This window comes from Bubalus kerabau, chromosome 10, assembly GCF_029407905.1.
Source record: "Bubalus kerabau isolate K-KA32 ecotype Philippines breed swamp buffalo chromosome 10, PCC_UOA_SB_1v2, whole genome shotgun sequence".
Taxonomy (NCBI): Eukaryota; Metazoa; Chordata; class Mammalia; order Artiodactyla; family Bovidae; genus Bubalus; species Bubalus kerabau.
Genome location: NC_073633.1, coordinates 86420324 through 86443898, shown reverse-complemented (window position 1 = coordinate 86443898; position 23575 = coordinate 86420324). Strand labels below are relative to the sequence as shown.

The window sequence follows — 23575 nt, the reverse complement described above, 5'->3', positions numbered from 1 at the left end:
GGCTCCAAAATCACTGCAGATGGTGACTGCAGCCATGAAATTAAAAGACACTTGCTTCTTGGAAGAAAGCCTATGACAAACCTAGATGGCATATTAAAAAGCAGAGACATTGTTTTGCCAATAAAGGTCCGTCTAGTCAAAGCTGTGGTTTTTCCAGTAGTCATGTATGGATGTGAGAGTTGGATTATAAAGAAAGCTGAGCACCAAAGAATTGATGCTTTTGAACTATAGTGTTGGAGAAGATTCTTGAGAGTCCCTTGGACTGCAAGGAGATCAACCAGTCAATCCTAAAGGAAATCAGTCCTGAATATTCATTGGAAGGACTGATGCTGAAGCTGAAAGTCCAATAGTTTGGCCTCCTAATGCAAAGAACTGACTCATTGGAAAAGACCCTGATGCTTGGAAAGATTGAAGGCAGGAGGAGAAGGGGCTGACAGAGGATGAGATGGTTGGATGGCATCACCGACTAGATGGACATGAGTTTGAGTAAGTTCCAGGAGTTGGTGATGGACAGGGAGGCCTGGGGTGCTGCTGTCTATTGGATCACAAAGAGTTGGACACGACCGAGTGACTGAACTGTACTGAGGACTGCAGCCCAGAAAGCAGCATCTCAGATAGCTCTGAGAGACTGCTCCAAAGTAGCAGAGGGGAAGGTAAATTTATAAGATTTTGGTGAAGGGGGAGCTCAATACCATTAAGCATTCATTTTACAAAAGGTTTTTTGTTAGTTATGAGGATCTGATGTCACCAGAAGGGATTTAGTACTTCCCTAGATATGAGGAGATGTAAGGATTGAGATCATAAAACCTGTTTCTAAAAACATCCAACTATACCTTTCCCAGCAGATTCCCTGGAGCACAGAGTGCCTCACTCCACCCTGAATTCCCTCAGGGGTTATTGAAGGTCAACAGCTATTGCAGCATAGGGTTCAATCTCCGTAGAGGCAGATGGCTGATGCCTTTCTGGCCATGCTCTTGGTAAGGGCCAATTTATAGTTGACACTATACTACCATCTTCTAAGTCAACAACTCTCAAACTCATGTAACCACAGAATCAGCCATAGGAGAGTTGGCAAAACCACGGGATTTCAGGGCCCTCCTCAACCCATGGAATCATATTCTCTGGAGGTTGAGAAAGAACCTGTCCCAAATTCAGGTGGGAATGGAACTCTGTCGTCTGGTATAGCTGTTCCTTCCTAGAACTCTGCATCTTGAAAAACACTTAAGCAATTTTCTGGTATACATTAACAGGTTTAAGTACCTTTTCTGGAATCTCACTACCCTTCCATGATCTTGGGAGGATTCTACAGATCTTTAACCAGTCCTGGGAGGTTTCTGACAATCTTTAACCAGACATCTTTTTCCCCACCCTCTCCTTCTCCCTTTCTTTCTTACTCTCCCTCTCCCACCCCCGTCCTCTTCCATTTCCTCTTCTCCAATCTCTTTTTTCTCTTCGTTTGCCACTGGTATGACAATGATGCTGATGCTGGGAAAGATTGAGGGCAGAAGGAGAAGAGGGAGTCAGAGAATGAGATGGCTGGACAGCATCACCAACGCAATGAACATGAACTTGGGCAAACTCCGGGAGAAGGTGAGGGACAGGGAGGCCTGCATGCTGCAGTCCCTGAGGTCGCAAAGAGTCCTACACGACTGGGCGACTGAACAACAGCAACCAGCGACGATGACTGGGCTTCCCAAGTGGCTCAGGGGTAAAGAATCCACCTGCCAAACAGGAGACGAGGGTTCAATCCCTGGATCAGAAAGATCCTCTGGAGAGGAAAATAACAACCCACTTCATTATTCTTGCCTGGAAAATCCCATGGACAGAGGAGCCTGGCAGCTACAGTTCATGAGGTTACAAAAGAGTCAAGCATATCTTAGTGACTAAACAACAAAACAAAAACCATGATTATCTGAACCAGCACTCCTCAAGAGAAATATAAGCCACAAATGCAAGCCACACACACAATTTAATAATTTCTAGTGGCCATATTTTTTAAATGGTAAATGTAACAGGTGAAATTAATTTCAATTATATATTTCATTTAACTCAATATATTCAAAATATTATTGTTGCAATACACAGTTAATATAAAAATTATTAATGTGATATTTTACCTTTTTTCTATCTTAAGTCTTGGCAATGCTGTGTTGATTTACTCCTGGGCACATCTCTATTCAGTCTTGCCATGTTCAACAGCCATGTGAGGCTTGAGTACTGTGTTAGACAGCAGAGATTTAAACACTTTTAGTATTTCCTTTTAAAATGTCTCTGTCAAGAAAGAAGTCTTTGAATTAGGTCCTTTTTTTTTTTTTTTTTAGAAAATTTCCTTCAGTGGAGAAATTAAGGTGTCATAAGTAAGAAAGTAATAATGATTCAGAAATAGTGGGATTGTGTGACCTTGGCCAGGGGCCCTTAGCAACATTGTTTCTTCTTTTAAAGATTTTTTGATGTAGGCTATTTCTAAAGTCCTTATTTAATTTGTTACAATTCCATTTCTTTTTTTTGTCTTGGTTTTTTGGCCAGGAGGAATGAGAGATCTTAGCTCCCCAACGAGGGATCAAACCCATATCGGCTGCAGTGGAGGGTGAGGTCTTACCCACTGGACCACCAGAGAAATCCTCAGCAACATTGTTTTAGGTGTTGGTAGAAACTTTATCTGACTACCACCAGGGCCAGGAAGTGAACTCAGGATGTGGTTTCCATTCCACAAAATGAAGCCACACGTGGAATGTGGCTTTAAGCCAAGCTCTGCGCCTAGGATGGAAATCACAGTCTCTGTGTGTTACAGTGACCTGCATGGCTCAGAACCCTGGAATGTTCTATTGTTATAGAAAAGAGTTAAGTAGTAAAGCTTCTCATGGTCCGTGGACTTTAGAGAACAGAGTTCTCGGCCCTATGTCATTAGTACCAAATCACACAATTTTATTGTTCATAGTGGTAACAAGAGTTAGATGAGATAATATATGCAAAGTACATAATAAGCGCTCAACAAATAAATGGCAGATGCTCTTCCTAGTGGTAGGAACATTGTTAGCATCAGTGTTTTTAACCTAGGTTTCCTGTAAAGTCATTCTTTCCTTCTGCTGCATGGGCTGCATCCAGTTAAAAGTTGGACACTTTAAATTTCAGACCACACGGGATTCCTCCCCATAGAAGCACCACAGAGGTTCCGAGTCTGGGAGGGTCTAACTCTGCCCAGAGTCACGGGTTCTTTTTTTTTTCACCAGTTATAGGCGAGCACTGCTTGCTTACCTAAGACTTCTGCTATCCTTCCTCTGTCAGAGCTTTACTTCTGGACTTTGTTGCATTTCTTATGCACAAATCACATAAAGGCTCTTTGAAGAGAAACATGTTATCAGGAGCCAAGGCTTCTTTCAACCTTCCTGCGCCAGGTCAGGGCTACTTGTCCAAAGTGCCCCCAACCCACACACACACCATGTCCAATGTCTCCCCAGGTTCTGTGGGGTGTTTTGTTTTTTATACAATGCCCCACCTCTACGCTCGTTCACACATGATGAAACAAGGTAGTTTTCAGACTGGTTCTCCCAGTTCTTGACCTCCTTTCTCTGAATGTAGAGCCCCTTGGCCAGTTGGTGGTACTTTTTTTTTTGGCCACATCACACAGCATGCAGGGTCTTAGTTCCCTGATCAGGAATCGAACCTGTGCCGCCTGCAGTGCGAGTGAGGAGTCTTAACCACTGGACTGCAGGGAAGTCCTTTCTTTATTTTTTTTGGTCCTACTTCTTGCTTTCAAATACAATGGTACTGGAATTAGTAAGATAAAAATGTACTTATTCTGATGTAACAGTGGTTCCCATCACCGATTAATTCCCAGTTAGGGCAGGCTACAGTTCATAGCTCATCTCCCTGGTGGCTCAGGCAATAAAGAGTCTGCCTGCAATGCGGGAGACCTAGATTCAATCCCTGGGTTGGAAGACCCCCTGGAGGAGGGAATGGCAACCCACTCCAGTATTCTTGCCCGGAGAATTCCATGGATAGAGGAGCCTGGTGGGCTACAGTCCGTGGGGTTGCAGAGTCGGACATGACTGAGCATCTGAGAGCACTGGGGACAGAGATGACCCAACCAGTCTCCCTCCTTAGGGAGCTCCCAATCTAGCCACTGATCACAATGAATCTTCCCTCTTCAGATCAAGACTCCAGCTCCTCATGATCCAGTGAGGCCTGTACTATTTGTGTTATCCTCAGAACAAGATGGTATTTGCACCAAGGAAAGGAGCCTCTTGGCTGGTTGAGGGAATTCCCCTATCCTGAAGATGTTAAAGCCCCCACCTCAGTTTCCTTATCTGTAAAATGGGCTTTCTCCATCCTCAGGGTGGGGAGGGCACAGTGCAAATATTTGAGCTGAGTGCACAGGCCTGGAGAGCGATCCAAGAAGGTGAGACTGGCAGGCAGAGAAGTCCTGGGAGCAGGACCCCGTGCTGGCCCCCCAGGAAAAGCCTTGGACCCATGGAGAGGGCACCAGGGCAATGAAGCTGCTTCAGGAAAGAGAGTGGGGCACGAGAGGATGGTCATTTCCCAGGTCACGTCCAAGTCCCTGGAGTAGCCACCAAGTGTGGGTTCTTGGCTTCACACAGGAAAGAATTCAAGGGAAGCCATAGTAAAGTGAAAGAAGATTTATTCAGAGAGGAAACACACTCCGCCGACAGAGGATGCCTCCAAAGGTATGGAGTTGCCATTCTTTATAGGGGTGGGTAGTTTCATAGGCTAGTGAGTGGGAGGAGTATTCCAGCTATTTTGGGGAAGGTGTGGGGATTTCCAGGAGTTGGGCCACTGTCCACTTTTTGGCCTTTATGGTCATGGCACCTGGGGTATGTTACAATGAGCTAAGTGTTATGTGTGTTACTTGCTAAGTCTTTCAGTTCTGTCCAACTCTTTGTGATCCCCTGGACTGTAGCCCACCAGGCTCCTCTGTCCATGAAATTCTCCAGGCAGGAATACTGTAGTGGGTAGCCATGCCCTCCTCCAGGGGATCTTCACCCCAGGGATCAAACCTGCGTCTCCTGTGTCTCTTGCATTGGCAGGCAGGTTCTTTACCACTAGTGCCACCCGAGAAGCCCTACAATGAGCCGACGTGCTTGTGTACCTACGTGCTAAGTTGTTTCAGTTGTGTCCGATGCTGCAACCCATGGACTGTAGCCCGCCAGGCTCCTCTGTCCTTGGGATTCTCCAGGCGAGAATACTGGAGTGGATTGCCAAGCCTTCCTCCAGGGCATCTTCCCGACCCAGGGCTTGAACCTGTGTCTCATGTCTCTTGCATTGGCAGGTGGGTTTTTTACAAGTAGTGTTACCTGGGAAACCCCCACAGTGAGCGTATACTGAGGCTCGAAGTCAAGTGGAAGTTGAGTCTGCCGTCTTGGACCTAGCTGGTTCTAATCAGTTTATGTCGCATCCTATGACCATGTCATTATTTTAAAGGTTGTGCCATGCGTTCTTATGTCCCAAAGCCAGACACATGGGAGACCCCCCAGACCTCTCCCCGCCCACCTGGCCAAGGCTGGCAGAGCCCCCGCCCGCCCATTCTGTCTGTCCAGAATTAAGTGTTAGTCGCTCAGTCGTGCCCAACTCTTTGTGACCCCATGGACTGCAGCCCACCAGGCTCCTCTGTCCATGAGATTTTCCAGGCAAGGATACTGGAGTGGGGTGCCATTTCCTTCTCCTGTCCAGAAGGGAAAGGCTAACCTGAGACTCCCCTCCTCTAAGGCCTTCACCTTTCTCCTTCTTTCTGAGCTTGACTCCCAAGCTGAACTGACTCAGTTCTCCTGTGGACTCCAGCCCCCAGGTGGCAGGAAAACCAGCACCTTTGCTGTGGCAGCTGCAGGGAGGGCCAAGGAGCTCCCATTGCTGTCCGGCTGACACCAGCAGCAAAGCCACCCCTGTTCCCACTCCTGCAGGTGGCTTCAACCACGGGGTGCCCTCCGGGGAAAAGTCTGGGGAGACACGCCCCTGTCCTTCAGCAAGGCTTTCTCAACTTCATGCATTTAAGTTTGAATGAATGTAAAGTGATTCTTTCAGCTAAGCGATGCAGATCACTTAACCCTCACACAGTCCTGCTCTTTTTCCCAAGAGGCAGAGGAGACCCAGACTGCCAACAGCAGCATGAGTGTGCGCAGTCGTGCCCGACTCTTCACAATCCCCTGGACTATAGTCCGCCAGGCTCCTCTGTCCATGGGATTTCCCAGGCAAGAATACTGGTGTGGGTTGGCATTTCCTACTCCAGGGGATCTTCACTGCCAACAGCGGCAGACCTGGTATATTTGACCATTAAAGTAGATCATTTTTGAACACATTTGTGAACATTTTTGTATCCTCTTCTATACAACAAAATTATTTTCATCAAGAATCATGGAATGAAACCAATAATAAGAATGGCCAGGAAAAAAAAAAAAAAAAAAACGACCACAATGAAGTTTGTCTTGTATTTCTCACGTCAAAGCATATATATATATGGCTTCACTTTTTATTCCTTATCAATTTATTATAAATAATGTATGATTTGTAATAGAAGAAGAAACACACACAATTCCAGTTCCCCCCAAAAAACTACATGTTTATTTCTCCACGGTCCACTTCCAACATGCATCCATATGAGCACATGTCTTTACATGGCTATAATGACCGCAAATCTACTTTATGCCTTCTTTTCTGTTGCCTGTCATACTACAAGCATTCTCAATGTGGCAACAGAAGCTTTATAATTGTGGTTCAAAGTGCCTGAATGGAAAAAATTAGAGATGTCCTAAGTAAACAACAGTTTGGGGAGGGTGGTGGTAATGTAAATGTAACAACTCAGTGGGTCTTTTAAAAATTAATTGATTAATTAATTAATCTGTTGGCTGCCCTGCATCTTAGCTGTGGTGCTTGGGCTTATTGCAGTGGCCTCCCTTGTTACAGAGCACAGGCTCTAGGCACATGGGCTCAGCAGTTGAAGTCTGCGGGCTCTAGAGCCATGGCTCAGTAGCTGCGGCCCACGAAGTTAGTTGCCCCATGGCATGTGGGATCTTCCCAGACCAGGGATTGTCCCCTGCGCTGCAAGACAGATTCTTAACCACTGGATCACCAGGCAAGTCCTCAGTGAGTTTTTCTGTGTTTGTTTCAATAGCTAAAGCAACGCATCACATTTCTCAGAAGTGGAAATATAAAATATCCGTGTTAAAAATTTAAAATAAAACAAATATTGCATTATAGAAAGAAGTAATGGATAAAACACCTTAACTACATTTACGTTAGTTATGAATCAAACCATTTGTTTCATTCTTTGAATTGATTATCTCTTCTGGGAAGAGGGTTAAGGGAGAAGATGCTGGGGATCCAATCCAGATCCTAGATTCTGTTATTGTAAGTTCCTGGTCTAGTACGCACCACACACACACACACACACACACACACACACACAGAGTTGACTATGGAGTCCTGATCTTTCATTGGAAAATCTCCCATTTCTTACATTTCTTACTGGGATCGTTTCTTCCTCTCAGAATTAGACTATGTGCTTAGTGCGCCACCTGGTGGACAAATTGCGTTGCTTGCTGTCTCCCTGGAGTTGACATGAAGTCACAGATACTGGAAATCTCTGTAAATGTTGGGAAACAGGTTTTTCTCTCATTACCAAATCCATTTTCAGTATCTGACCACCACTCTGGTAACTTGAACATATTTATTTTTAAAAATTTATTTCTAATTGAAGGATAATTGCTCTACAATTATGTGTTCAGTTCAGTCACTCAGTTGCAACCCCATGACTGCAGCATGCCAGGCCTTCCCGTCCATCATCAACTCCCGGAGTTTACTCAAACTCTCATGTTCATTGAGTCGGTGATGCCATCCAACCATCTCATCCTCTGTCGTCCCCTTTTCCTTCTGCCTTCAATCTTTCCCAGCATCAAGATCTTTTCAAATGAGTCAGCTCTTCGCATCAGGTGGCCAAAGTATTGGAGTTTCAGCTTCAGCATCAGTCCTTCCAATGAATATTCAGGACTGATTTCCTTTAAGATGGACTGGTTGGATCTCCTTGCAGTCCAAGGGACTCTCAAAGAGTCTTCTCCAACATCACAGTTCAAAAGCATCAATTCTTCGGCGCACCGCCTTCTACAATAATGTGTTGGCTTCTGCCATACATCATCATGAATCAGCCATAGATATACATATGTCCCCTCCTTCTTGAACCTCCTTCTCACCTCCCACCCCATCCCACCCCTCTAGGTTGTCACAAAGTACCGACTTGAACCCATTTCTAACCTTCACCAGGGTTTTTATTTTAATTTGAAGAAGGATCATGTGCCTGGACAATAAACTGTCCAAATGGAGCAAATAAGAATAGAGTTTGGCATTAAAGTTCAATAAATACACTGAAAAACCAGTGTGGCTTGTGTCTGTGACAGTGCAGGAGAGCCTCTTGGAACAAGGCAAGCAACACTTGACAAAATAATAATATTGCAGTTTGAATACTGCCACACTCCTGTAGGCCAAGCAATACACTTAATGGACTGAGTTATTAGCTGTATACAGCACTCTGAACTGGAAAAATAAAAGGAATGCATACACTTTTTTGAGATATGCAACCTTTAAAACAGTATATGTGTGTGTGTGTGTGTGTGTGTGTGTGTGTGTTCAGTTGTGTCCGACTCTTTGTGACCCCATGGACTGTAGCCCGCCAGGCTCCTCTGTCCATGGGATTTTCCCAGCAACAATACTGGAATGAGTTGCTGTGCCCTCCTCCAGGACATCTTCCCAACTCAGGGATCAAACGCATGTCTCCTACATTACAGGTGGACACGTTACTGCTGACCCACCAGGGAAGCCCCTTAAAACAGTAAGCCACAAAAGAAACCTCTACAAATTCCAAAGGATCCTTATCATTCAGACTGTACTCTTTGATGACAAAGCAATTAAATTAGAAATGTATAACAAAAGTAGTTTGTTTTTTTTTTTAAGTCTCAAGACAGGCAAAGGTTTGTGAAACATTGATGGATGGAAATAATAACTTCATTTTTTTCAAAAAAACTTTGGTGACCTCTAAAGAATGGAAATACAATATTATGGCTTCCCAACTAGAGAAGTGTAATAGAATATAGGAAATTGATAACATTTTCAATCCAAAAGAAAGCAGGAAAAGTAAAATGAAGAACAATTAGAGGGTAATACAAACTAATAGATGTAAGTTCAAATATATTAATAATTATAAGGAAGATAAACATAATAAATTCATATAGTAAAATAATTTATCAGATTAAAGTCCTACAAATCCAATAATATCTTATTCATGACAGATATCTAACAACAAAACCAGAAAGAATATTTGAAAATAAAGGGATGAAAACCTGGCTTAGCAACCTAACACAGGCAAATAAATAAACCACGTGGTGTTAAATTAAAAAAAAAAATCAATAAGGCATAAAGAAGAAAAGTATATAATAAAGAAATACTCCATTAAGAAAAGAGGACATCATAAGTCTGGATAGATTAAAGGGCAGCTGAATTATTTTTAAGTATGCATGCAAATGCTTTAACACTCTTTCCTTCAAAAGGTGGAGCATAACTCCCCTGCCTTAATATGGGCTGAGCTTAGAGATTCATTTCTGATGGGTAGAATATGGTGAAGCATGTGGTTCCCAAAATCACATCATAAAAGACATCACAGCTTCTTCATTGTACATTCTTTTTTTTGTAAATTAATTTATTTAAATTGGAGGCGAATTACTTTACAATATTGTAGTGGTTTTTGCCATTGGAGAAGGCAATGGCAACCCACTCCAGTACTCTTGCCTGGCAAATCCCATGGATGGAGGAGCCTGGTAGGCTGCAGTCTATGGGGTCGCTAAGAGTCGGACACAACTGAGCGACTTCACTTTCACTTTCCACTTTCATGCATTGGAGAAGGAAATGGCAACCCACTCTAGTGTCCTTGCCTGGAGAATCCCAGGGACGGGGGAGCCTCGTGGGCTGCCATCTATGGGGTCGCACAGAGTCAGACATGACTGAAGCGACTTAGCAGCAGTACATGTGTTCCCCATCCTGAAACCCCCTCCCACCTCCCTCCCCATCCCATCCCTCTGGGTTGTCCCAGTGCTCCGGCCCTGAGCGCCCTGTCTCATGCATCGAACCTGGACTAGTGATCTATTTCACATACAGTAATATACAACATGTTTCAGTGTTATTCTCTCAAATCATCCCACCCTCGCCTTCTCCCACAGAGTCCAAAAGTCTGTTCTTTACATCTGTGTCTCTTTTGCTGTCTTGAATATAGGGTCATTGTTACCATCTTTCTAAATTCCATATATATGCGTTAGTATACTGTATTGGTGTTTTTCTTTCTGGCTTACTTCACTCTGTATAACAGGCTCCAGTTTCATCCACCTCATTAGAACTGATTCAAATGTATTCTTTTTAATGGCTGAGTAATATTCTATTGTGTATATGTACCACAGCTTTCTTATCCATTCATCTGCCAATGGACATCTAGGTTGCTTCCATGTCCTAGCTATTGTAAACAGTGCTGGGATGTACATTGGGGTACATGTGTCTCTTTCAATTCTTGTTTCCTTGATGTGTATATACATTCTTGAATCACTTGCCCTGGGGAAGGCCAGCTGCCATGTCAATGGACACTCCTGCAGTCCCAGAGAGGTCTTCGTGGGGGAAGACAGGTGCACCAACTTGCCAACCATGTGAGTGAGCTTGGAAGCAGGTCCCCAGACCTGTGCTCACCTTTGCAGAACAGTGACTCCTGCCAACAACTCATGAGAGACCCTAAGGCAGAATTGCCAAGTTAAGCCATGTATGAATCCCAGACTCAAAAACCACGAGACTATAAATGTGTATTGTTGCTTCAAGCCATTAAATTCGGGGGTATTTTGTTATATAGTAGCAGGTAATTAGTAAGATGATCTTGGGCTTCCCTGGTGGCTCAGTGGTAAAGAGTCTGCCTGCCAATGCAGGAGACATGGGTTCGATCCCTGGTCCAGAAAGATGCTGCATGCGGAGGAGCAGCTAAGCAAAAGCCACAGCTGCTGAGCTCGCATGCTGCAACTATGGAAGCCTGAGTGCCTACAGCCCGTGCTCTGCAACAGGAGAAACCACCCCGATGAGAAGCCTGCCCAAGACAACTAGAAAGTAGCCCCCACTCACTGCGACTAGAGAAAAGGCCGTGCAGCAATGAAGACCTGGCACAGCCAAAAATAAACAAACAAAATTATTTTCAAAAAACAAGATGGGTCGCGAGCGCGGGGCGTGGGGAGGTGCTGAGATGAAGAGCCTGAGGCGTGGAGGCTGAGGCGAGCTAGACGCCAGGACAGTCCAGGGAGCTGCAGCGCGGCGGGAGCCCGTAGCCAGAGCAGTCCCGGAGCAGAAACATCCGTCGCCGCCGTCCGCGGAGCCCAGCCGAACCGGCCATGGCGTTGTCGATGCCGCTGAACGGGTTGAAGGAGGAGGACAAAGAGCCCCTCATCGAGCTCTTCGTCAAGGCTGGCAGTGATGGTGAAAGCATAGGAAACTGCCCCTTTTCCCAGAGGCTCTTCATGATTCTTTGGCTCAAAGGAGTTGTGTTTAGTTTCACAACTGTTGACCTGAAAAGGAAGCCTGCAGACCTGCAGAACTTGGCTCCGGGGACCCACCCACCATTTATAACTTTCAACAATGAGGTCAAAACGGATGTAAATAAGATTGAAGAATTTCTTGAAGAAGTCTTATGCCCCCCCAAGTACTTAAAGCTTTCACCAAAACACCCAGAATCAAATACTGCTGGAATGGACATCTTTGCCAAATTCTCTGCATATATCAAGAATTCCAGGCCAGAGGCTAATGAAGCTTTGGAGCGGGGTCTCTTGAAAACACTGCAGAAACTAGATGAATATCTGAATTCTCCCCTCCCTGATGAAATTGATGAGAATAGTATGGAGGACATTAAGTTTTCCACACGTAAATTTCTGGATGGCAATGAAATGACACTAGCTGACTGCAACCTGCTGCCCAAGCTGCACATTGTCAAGGTGGTGGCAAAAAAATACCGCAACTTCGATATTCCAAAAGGAATGACTGGCATCTGGAGATACCTAACTAATGCCTACAGTAGGGATGAGTTCACCAACACCTGCCCCAGTGATAAGGAGGTTGAAATAGCATACAGTGAGGTAGCCAAGAGACTTACCAAATAAAAGAGCACTTATGAGAGAAGCGTCTTCACATCTTCCCCTGACTAAGAACATACTTTCCCTAACAGACTGCTCCTCTTCCTAGAAAGTAGAAACTTTATTTGGCACGAACATGCAGTTATTCCAGATTAGGATAAAGGATAGACAAGGTATAGTAGCTGTCTCGAAATATATATACTCCTAAGCAGTATTATTTTAAAATTCCTTTACCCTGCCTATATCCCCTAGCCTGTATCCTCCTCTCCTCCAATTTGGAGACACTCCATCACAAACTTTCCCTTTAACGGTAGTTTAAAGGTGGTTTGCCATCTCTCTGGAGCCTTCATCACTGGCGTCCATTCACTGTGTATCGATGACAGAACTTTTGAGGTGCACTGTTCAACTGTTAAAATAGTAACCATAAAAAAAATTAAAAAAATAAATAGTAACCGTGACCCCTTTAGTCAGGCCCAAACTGGTGCATAATGCATGGTACAAGGAATATTTATGTATTTTTGGAATTTTATAATATTTAGTAATAGTATATGAAAGGATTGCTACTGTATCAAAATATTCTATTTCAGTTTAGTCTATCCTGGATATGTACTAAAGGATGTTACCACCCGAGAAGAGTGCTTTCTACCGAAAGTCAGTGCAGATTTTGTTATTTTACTTTGTACATGGATTTTTACTTTTGCCTAAAAGCATTTTTCTTTCATACTAATGATTATATCTGACACTACTTAGAAGCTTAAAGTTTAGAGGGAAGGATGGTATTTTCAAGATCTTCTCAAGCATATTATGAATATAAGAGAAACCAATGGGCACCTGATACGCTCAGTCTAAATATGTTACTGGTTATATGTATTCTGTCCAGTGCCATTCATTTGGAACATTATTGCTCTCTTCCTATATTTTAAAAGTGCTCTTTTTTAAGGTAAGCATCAGCCTTGCTGTCTGTAGATCTTCTGAGCAACACTATGTAAACTGATATTTCGTTCATTTAGCTCTAGCAGTACAATGATTAATAATGTAAAAGTTAACCTAAGGAATATAGCATGGATTTGTCAGCATATCAAGTAGAGTTTTGTTTATAAAGCATATTTGATAATCTAAAGAGTGCAGTATAAATCCTTTATTAAAAACAAGATTAAACAGGTTAAAAAAAAAAAAAAACAAGATGGTCTTAAATTATAGAAAGCAAAGAGTTACTTGTTCAGTTTTGTCTGACTCTTTGTGACTCCATGGACTATAGCCCACCAGCCTCCTCTGTCCATGGAATTCTCCAGGCACGAATAATGGACTAGGTAGCCATTCCCTCCTCCAGGGGATCTTCCCAACCCAGGGATCGAACCCAGGTCTCTTGCATTGCAGGCAGATTCTTTACAGTCTGAGCCACTTGGGAAGCCCATACAGAAAGCAAAAACTAATATAATTATAAAAAGAAATTGACAAATCCCAAGGCCTAGTGGGAGGACCTAACAGCCTCTATCATAAATCAATAGGTCATGAAGAAAAAATTATAAAATAAAAAACAATACTATTAGCTAACAGTTAAGAACTTACATGCCTGGCACCATTCCAAGTATTTTGCGTGAATACAGAATGTTGCACCAAAAAATAGAGGCATCATTATGTCAAGTGTGAAAAACCATCACAGTTGTTGACCAGCTATAAGGTCACAAAGAAAATCTCAAGACAGTTCAAGTAATCTGTTATACTAGTCACTGTCTCTAAGAAGTACAAGGCAATTAAATTTAAAACCAGTAACTATCATATTTGAAAACTTAAAGTTTTATTTTTTAATAACTCATGGTTAAAGGGGAAATGACACTTATTTAGAAATGAGCAATGGAAATACTACTAATCAAATATTTCAAAATGCAGTTATAGTAGTATTTAGAGGGAAACTGGTAGCCTTAAATGCATTTCCTGAAAATCAAGTTAAAATAAATAAATTGTACTCAACAAATGGAGCCAAACAGAAATACTTAATAAACCTAAATTAGGACCAAAGAGAAATATCAATAACCTCAGATATGCAGATGACACCACCTTTATGGTAGAAAGCGAAGAGGAACTAAAGAGCCTTTTGATGAAAGTGAAAGAGGAGAGTGAAAAAACTGGCTTAAAACTCAACATTTAAAAAGCTAATGGAAAAGGAAATGGCAACCCACTCCATTGTTCTTGCCTGGAGAATCCCAGGGACGGGGGAGCCTGGTGGGCTGCCATCTATGGGGTTGCACAGAGTCGGACACGACTGAAGCAACTTAGCAGCAATAATACTTTTCTAAGGATGAAATTTTAATTTTAAAAGACCTTTAGAAGAGAATGTGTTCAATAATTATTAGTTTCAGTGATATTAATAAATTCATGTGAGAGGAAGACCCTGTGAATATAAGGAATTTTTAAAAACTGTCCACTGATTTTCATTTTGTTTACTTAAATAATTAATTATGGATAAAGTCTAGTAAAATAAACTTTCACTTCTAAAATTAAGAAGTCATTTCCAAAAACTAATGTGAGAAAGAAATCTCTAGAGTTGATAAATGTGGAGATTATGAGAGAAAGCTTTTGAAGAAGCTGGGAGTGCTGTAATGCTTTTTCTTTTATAATCCATAAAGCAGACATGTTACTGTCTGCTTTTTCTGCTCCAAATCCATGATAAATTAGAAACTAACAATGAAAAGACCACTGTCTATTTGGAAAAATAAAAGAAAAATGCAATGAAAAAAATAAAAATAAAAAGCTAAGATCATGGCATCCGGTCCCATCACTTTATGGCAAATAGATGGGGAACAATGGAAACTGTGACAGACTTTATTTTCTTGGGCTCCAAAATCACTGCAGATGGTGACTGCAGCCGTGAAAGTAAAAGACGCCTGCTCCTTGGAAGAAAAGCTATGGCCAACCTAGATAGCCTATTAAAAAGCAGAGACATTACTTTGCCAACAAAGGTCCGTATAGTTAAAGCTATAGTTTTTCCTGTAGTTATATATGGATGTGAGAATTGGACCGTAAAGCAAGCTGAGCACCAAAGAATTGATGCTTTTGAAATGTAATGTTGGAGAAGACTCTTGAGAGCTCTTTGGACAGGAAGGAGATCAAACAAGTCAATCCTAAAGGAAATTAACTCTGAATGTTCATTGGAAGGACTGATGCTTAAGCTGAAACTCCAATACTTTGGCCTCCTGATGCGAAGAACTGCCTCATTGGAAAAGACCCTGATGCTGGGAAAGACTGAGGGCAGGAGGAGAAGGAGACGACAGAGGATGAGATTGTTGGATGGCATCACTGACTGGATGGACATGAGTTTGATCAAACTCCGGGAGTTGGTGATGGACAGGGAGGCCTGGCATGCTGCAGTCCATGGGGTCACAAAGAGTCGGACATGACTGAGGGGCTGAACTACTGAACTGAACTGAAGACCAAAGAAGGAAATTTTTAAATGATACAATAACAATAGAAAGCAACAACAACAAAACACAATAGAGAGGGACTGACAAGCCCCCAGTCTCATCATATTTTTTTTTTTTAACTCATGAACTTCATTTAAATTGGAAACTTCAGGGCTTCCCTAGTAGCTTAGAGGTGAAGAATCCACCTGCCAATGCAGGAGACACAGGTTCAGTCCCTGGTCTAGGAAGATCCCACGTGCCAAGGGGCAACTAAGCCAACATGCCACAACTACCGAAGCCCATGTGCTCTAGAGCCTGTGCTCCACAGCAAGAGAAGCCACCGCAATGAGAAGCCCAAGCACCGCAACAAAGAGTAGCCCCTGCTCATCGCAACTAGAGAAAGTCTGTGTACAGCAATGAAAACCCAGAACAGCCAAATGAATAAACAACAAAATACGAATGACTAAAAAACTGGTACATCCAGGGCCTAGAGACTGTCATACTGAGAAATAAGTCAAAGAAAGAGAAATATTGTATTATATCCCTTATATTCAGGATCTAAAAAGAAGTGATACAAATGAACTTATTTATAAAACAGAAACAGACTCAGACTTAGAGAAGGAACTTCTGGTTACCAGTAGGGAGGGGTGGAGGGGAGGGATAGTTAGGGAGTTTGGGATTGACATGTACACACTGCTGTATTTAAAAGTGATAACCGCCAAGGATCTAGTGCATAGCATAGGGAACTCTGCTCAGTATTATATAACAACTGAAATGGGAAAAGAACTTGAAAAAGGATACATGTGTATGTATAACTGAATCACTTTGCTGTACCCCTGAAACTAACACAACATTGTCAATAAACTATGGAACAAGTGAAAGTGTTCATCGCTTGGTCGTGTCTGACTCTTTGAGAACCCATGGACTGTGATCCGCCAGGCTCCTCTGTCCATGGAATTCTCCAGGCAAGAATAATGGACTAGGTAGCCATTCCCTTCTCCAGGGGATCCTCCCAACCCAGGGATCGAGCCCAGGTCTCCCGCATTCCAGGAGGATTCTTTACTGTGTGAGCCACCGTGACAAACTATGCTCCAGTATAAAATAAAAAGTTTTAAAAAATGATACATCACTTTTTTTAAAAGCTGATTACCAAACTTTGTTGAAACAAAACAAACAAAACCCTGGTACATCTGTACAATGGGAGGCTATTTGATGATAAAAAGGAAGAACTTATTGATACATGTAAAACATGGACAAAAATCAGACACATTATGCTAAGTAAAGGAAGCCAGACTCAGAAGGCTACATAATGTATGATTCTGTTTATATGATATTCTGTAAAAGCAGAAATTTTATAGACGCAACACAAATCAGTGTTTGCCTCTGGCTAGAGTTGGGAAGGGGTGGTTACGCAGGAATACAAAGAAATCTTAGAGGGTGATGGAACAGTTTTAATTGTAGTGGTGATTACGTGATTATATTAGTGTCAAAACTAAAAATGAAAAAGTGTAAATTTTACTGTATAAAACTAGCTGTTAATAAACCCAACTAAAACAAATGAAGCCAAAGGTAAGACTCTGGTAAACAGCTCTTGAACTCTTCAAAAAAAAAAAAAGGACTCTGGTGAGATTGCTCAATAAAAAGTGAAAGTCACAACAAGTAAACAATTTTAGAAATTGAGAAATATTAAAGGGGTATGATTACAGATAGCAAAGTTTTAAAAATCAAAATGCTCTATGCCAACATATTTGAAAAACATACATTGAAATAGACAACTTTATAGAAAAAAAATCACCAAAATTATTTCAATAAAATGGAAAACCTAATTCAATAAATAATCATTCAGGGAATTGCACATATGGTTTTATAGGTCATCTTCATCCAACTATTAAGAAACCAATAAGCTTCCAAAAGTTAAAAAGATGGAAGTCACAAAATACTGTTACATGGGGTTACCATAGCTCTGTGGCAAACAAGGGCAAGAAAAGAACTTTTCAAAAAATGCAGAACATGAGAGCTGTGAGTTCAATTTTATTTGGGGCCAAATGAGAATTACAGCCTGGGATACCTCCACTCAGAAAGGGCTGAGGACCCGCTCTGAAGGCGGGGCCAGGGGTGGGCAGTCACAGTATATATATGATTTTAGCAAAGGAAGGAAGTAAAGGAAAGTTGCTCAGTCATATCTGACTCTTTGCGACCCCATGGACTATACAGTCCATGGAATTCTCCAGGCCAGAATACTGGAGTGGGTAGTCTTTCCCTTCTCCAGGGGATCTTCCCAACCCAGGGATTGAACCCAGGTCTTCCACACTGCAGGCGGATTGTTTACCAGCTGAGCCACAAGGTGAAGGGGGATACATACAAGCAGGCACACATTTTTGGCAGAAGATTGCTGCGGGTCATGAGAAGCAGATGCTTCTATTAAGAATTTTAGTCCTTTTCTAGCTATGAGAAGATGTGAGAAATTGAGCTCATAACATCTTCTCCTGAAAATGTCCGAGTATCTGAAGGCTTGTTCTACCAGCTTTTCCCAGAGCACAGAGGGCCTCATTCCTGATCTTTGGCCCGGAACTCCTTCTGGGGTGTGTGGAGGGTCTGCAACAGCAGGCAACAGTGGCTTCATTCTTGCAAAACCAGATGGTGATCAACAGCTTTTAATTGGCAATAGATGTCAATTAAACAAAAATAGCAGTGTATTTTAAAACACACAATCACACACATGCTTTTATCCTAATCAAGTTGGGTTTAGCAAGAATATAAGGATGGTTTAATAGCAATCAATTCTATTACTATTCAATATAATGAGTTACATTAATGGATTAAAGAAAACTATGTTAAATCTTATCTATTCTAGCAGAAAAAGTATTCCATGAAGTCAAACGCTCATTAATTATTAACAACAATTAGCAAACTAGAAATTAAATGACACTTACTTAACTACATTGAAACCTACAACCACAGCCTATGGGGGACACATCTGAAGTCACACAGATTGGATCTCTTGGTATTTGCTGCCGTGAAGGAGCTTGCACACTACGAGGGGCTTGTTTTGGAAGCATGTGTTAAGTAGTTGGGGTAAGTTTCAAGGCAGTGTGGTTTTATTCTGCACTAGATGCTCTCCGGAGAAGGCAATGGCACCCGCCTCCAGTACTCTTGCCTGGAAAATCCCATGGACGGAGGAGCCTGGTAGGCTGCAGTCCATGGGGTGGCGACTGAGCGACTTCACTTTCACTTTTCACTTTCATGCGTTGGAGAAGGAAATGGCAACCCACTCTAGTGTTCTTGCCTGGACAATCCCAGGGATGAGGGAGCCTGGTGGGCTGCCGTCTATGGGGTTGCACAGAGTCGGACACGACTGAAGCAACTTAGCAGCAGCAAATGCTCTCAGAAAATGGGGTCAATTCTGAGACTGGATATTTTCATTTTTATCCAGGACGCCCTCTAAAGCCCTTTTTCATGAGTCTCTGCCTGCTTCAGTCTCTGTGTGTGTGCATTAGTCCCTCAGTCTGACTCTTTGCAACCCCATAGACTATAGCCCACCAGGCTCCTCTGTCCATGGGATTCTCCAGGCAAGAATACTGGAGTAGGTTGCCATTCTCTTCTCCAGGGGATCTACCTGACCCAGGGATCAAACCCTGGTCTCCTGCATTGCAGGCAGATTCTTTACCATCTTCGCTACCAGGGAAACCCTGCTTCAGTCTCTACCCCTGGTAATTTTGACACCTAGTGCAGGCTTTAAAACCTCCTAAGGTGTCTGTCCACCTAGATGTAGTATTTAAAGCCCTGAGAATGGCCCACCCAGCCTTCACCATAGAGCACAGCACAGGCGCATATCCCCCACCACACACACACCCTCCCTTCCAGCCACACCAAACCCCTCAATGTCACAAGCTTCCTTCAGGCTTCTAGGTCGCTGCTCGGACTTTTAGCTCAGCCCAGAAGGCCTCTTTTCTGGGCAAACTCGAGTCCCAGCTTAAGGTCACCTCTCTGCAAAAGCTCTAGCCAGTGGTCCTGCGGCCCCTTCCCCATTTTCCCCCGTGTCATCTCCCCCCTCATCCTTCCTGCAGCCCCTCCTTCCTCTCTCCTGCCCTTCTTCCATCCTCTTTTCCTACTTCAGTGAAACACTGAGTCTCTGGACCTGCCCTGCTGGGCTCTGAGGAGTCAAGGGTGATCCAGTGACAAGACTCTTAAGGAGCCTCAAGGCCCCAGCAGTGTCCACACCTTCAGCCCCGCAAGCCCAGCCCTGGCACAGGCCTGGCCCTTTGCAGACACACTGTTGGATGAGAGGAGTCTGTTGTAGATTGAGTTGCATTTCCCACTATGGTAGGTTCAAGTCCTAACCCCCAGGACCTGTGAACGTGACCTTACTTGGAAACAGGGATTCGAAGATGTCCTCCTGTTTAGATGAGGTCATAGTGGATCAGGCGGATCCTAATCTGACGACGGGTGGAGACAGAGGGAATGCAGGAAGTACAGGAAACTAATACAGAGTTCCAGGCTCATTGCCTGTGAACTCTGGGCCACATTCCCTCTCTATCGCCCCTGGAGGCCACAGCTGCCCAAAACTCCCCTGCAGGCTGGACCCCAACTTTCCAGTTTTATCCCATCAGCCTAGCCTAAGCCTCCCCTCTGATGGGCAGAGGACTAGTGTCTCAGTTCAGTTCAGTTCAGTTCAGTTGCTCAGTCGTGTTCGACCCTTTGGAACCTCATGGACTGCAGCACACCAGCCTTCCCTGTCCATCACCAACTCCCGGAGCTTGCTCAAATTCATGTCCATCGAGTCGGTGATGCCATCCAACCATCTCTTCCTCTGTCGTCCCCTTCTCCTCCCGCCTTCAATCTTTCCCTGCATCAGGGTCTTTTCAAATGAGTCATTTCTCCTCAGGTGGCCAAAGTATTGGAGTTTCAGCTTCAGCATCAGTCCTTCCCATGAATATTCAGGACTGATTTCCTTTAGGATGGACTGGTTGGATCTCCCTGCTGTCCAAGGGACTCTCAAAGAGTCTTCAACACCACAGTTCAAAAGCATCAGTTCTTCCGAGTCTCACCAGGCGGACACTAGATGGCGCCAGCAGGCTGAGCCATCCCAACTCCCCCCAACCGTGGGCTGATCTTCCAAGGCCAAGACAAGGACCAGGCATCAACTACTTCAAGTTCTTCCCCAACAATTGGCTTTTGTTCTATCAGAGAGAGGAAATCAGATCCTTCTGCCAGCAAATCATCCTTCCCAGCCTCAGTTTGAGTTTCTCGGAGGAGAAATAAGAGGAACCAGATTACTGCCCCCACGCCCCCACGATACCCCCCACCCTACCCTCCAGATTCTGCCTTTCCAGGTTGGGTGTGCTCTGATCCTTTGGCGTTCCCCTACATCTTCCTGTGGGAGGCCAACCAGTTCTTTTTTCACCCCAGAAGCAATTCCCTAGGACAAGCTTTAGTTCCTTCCCTGAACAAGTATGATGACCCTTCCCTGAGTCCAGGACCCTCAGCCTCACTCCTGAACCCTCTGCAAGACTCCCTACACACTCTCTTTCCAGTACTCCCTTTGTGTATTTCTCTGTCCTTCCTCTTTTTCTCCTCCTTCAGTTCAGTTCAGTTCAGTTCAGTTCAGTCGCTCAGTCGTGTCCAACTCTTTGCGACCCCATGAATTGCAGCACACCAGGCCTCCCTGTCCATCACCAACTTCCGGAGTTCACTCAGACTCATGCCCATTGAGTCAGTGATGCCATCCAGCCATCTCATCCTCTGTTGTCCCCTTCTCCTCCTGCCCCCAATCCCTCCCAGCATCAGAGTCTTTTCCAATGAGTCAACTCTTCGCATGAGGTGGCCAAAGTACTGGAGTTTCCGCTTTAGCATCATTCCTTCCAATGAACACCCAGGACTGATCTCCTTTAGAATGGACTACTTGGATCTCCTTGCAGTCCAAGGGACTCTCAAGAGTCTTCTCCAACACCACAGTTCAAAAGCATCAATTCTTCAGCGCTCAGCCTTCTCCACAGTCCAACTCTCACATCCATACATGACCACAGGAAAAACCATAGCCTTGACTAGACGGACTTGTGTTGGCAAAGTAATGTCTCTGCTTTTGAATATGCTATCTAGGTCGGTCATAACTGTCCTTCCAAGGAGTAAGCGTCTTTTAATTTCATGGCTGCAGTCACCATCTGCAGTGATTTTGGAGCCCCGAAAAATAAAGTCTGACACTGTTTCCACTGTTTCCCCATCTATCTCCCATAAAGTGATGGGACCGCATGCCATGATCTTTGTTTTCTGAATGTTGAGCTTTAAGCTAACTTTTTCACTCTCCACTTTCACTTTCATCAAAAGGCTTTTGAGTTCCTCTTCACTTTCTGCCATAAGGGTGGTGTCATCTGCATATCTGAGGTTACTGATATTTCTCCCAGCAATCTTGATTCCAGCTTGTGCTTCTTCCAGCCCAGCGTTTCTCATGATGTACTCTGCATATAAGTTAAATAAGCAGGGTGACAATATACAACCTTGACATACTCTTTTCCTATGAGGTTGACTCTTCAACAACATGGGGGTTAGCGGTGCCCACGCTCAGAAGTGGAAAATCTGAGCATAATTTTACAGTCTGCCCTCCATATCCAAGGTTCCCCATCTGTGAATTCAACCTACCTCAGATCCCGTTCTATTTGTTGTTGTTCGGTCACTCATTGGTGTCCAACTCTTTTCAACCCCGTGGACTGCAGCACACCAGGCTTCCCTGTCCTTCTCCATCTCCCAGAGTTTGCTCTAACACACATCCATTGACATGTTGGATCGGCAATGCCATCCAACCATCTCATCCTCTGTCGTGCCCTTCTCCTGCCTCCAATCTTTCCCAGCATCAGGGTCTTTTCCAATGAGTCAGCTCCTTGCGTCAGGTGGCCGAAGTATTGGAGATTCAGCTTCAGCGTCAGTTCTTCCTTCTGTACTATTCACCATAGTATTTGTTGTCGTTTAGTCTCTAAGTCATATCCAATTCTTTGCAACCCCATGGACTGCAGCACGCCAGTCTTCCCTATCCTTTACCACCTCCCAGAGCTTGTTCAAACTCATGTCCATTGAATCAACGATGCCATCCGATTATCTTATCCTCTATCATTTCCTTCTCCTTCTGCCCTCACTCTTTCCCAGCATCAAGGTCTTTTCCAGTGAGTCTGCTCCTAGTATTTACAACTGAAAAATATCCATGTATAAATGGATGAGTGCAGTTCACAGCCATGTTATTCCAGGGTCACCGGTACTGTCATTTTGACCTTTCATCTCTTATTCCTCTCCATCCAGTACAGGATGCTTGCAGTGGTCTCCTGGGTGGGTTTCGATTCTGATTCATTGTCTACCAAGTTCTTTTCTAATATACTCAGAGCCTCTCCTGCTCTCCAGAATCCTTTGATGGCTCCCACTTGCCTAAGGAAAGTGGAAGTTAGTCGCTCAGTCGTGTCCGACTCTTTGCAATCCCATGGACTGCAGCCCACCAGGCTCCTCTGTCCATGGGATTCTCCAAGCAAGAACACTGGAGTGGGTTGCCCTCCAGGGCATCTTCCCAATCCAGGGATCGAACTCGCATCTCTTATGTCTCCTGCTTTGGCAGGCAGATTCTTTACCACTGAGCCATCAGGGAAGCCCTCTTCCTTCTGTATGTATGTGTGTGTGTGTGTGTATATATATATATATATTAAAATTCTCTCTTCTTATGAGGACACCAGTCATACTGGATTATGACCCACTCTAATGACCTCATTTTAACCTAATTACGCTTTTAAAGATGCTGTCTCCAATTTCAGACACATTCCAAGATACTGGGAATTGAGACTTCAACATATGCATTTGGTCAGGGGAGTGTGGACACAATTCAGTTCATAATACTAAAGATTCTAGTAAATAGTTTTATTTTCTCCAGAAAGGCAGATGGAAATAGCAGGCAGTGAATATGGTTTATTAGTTCCTAAGCAAAGCTCTTTGGGGAGCTGTGTGTCCCTTCCCAGAAGGCAGATTACTAATTTGTAACAAATTAAAAGATCAGAT

At 43.7% G+C, this 23575-nt stretch overlaps 1 protein-coding gene and 1 long non-coding RNA gene across 2 annotated transcripts; both read left to right on the top strand.

Moving 5' to 3' along the window:
• The first annotated feature begins 1492 nt into the window (after positions 1-1492).
• Positions 1493-6290, top strand: LOC129620656 (uncharacterized). The gene is made up of 3 exons (XR_008698639.1): positions 1493-1590; positions 4599-4685; positions 6091-6290. It is a non-coding gene; the product is annotated as an uncharacterized LOC129620656 (long non-coding RNA).
• A 4941-nt stretch (positions 6291-11231) lies between these two features.
• On the top strand, positions 11232-13128 carry LOC129621729 (chloride intracellular channel protein 4-like). Its single transcript, XM_055538454.1, has one exon. It carries the CDS (start codon positions 11412-11414, stop codon positions 12171-12173), a length of 762 nt encoding a protein of 253 aa, XP_055394429.1. The 5' UTR covers positions 11232-11411; the 3' UTR covers positions 12174-13128.
• The last annotated feature ends 10447 nt before the right edge of the window (positions 13129-23575 follow it).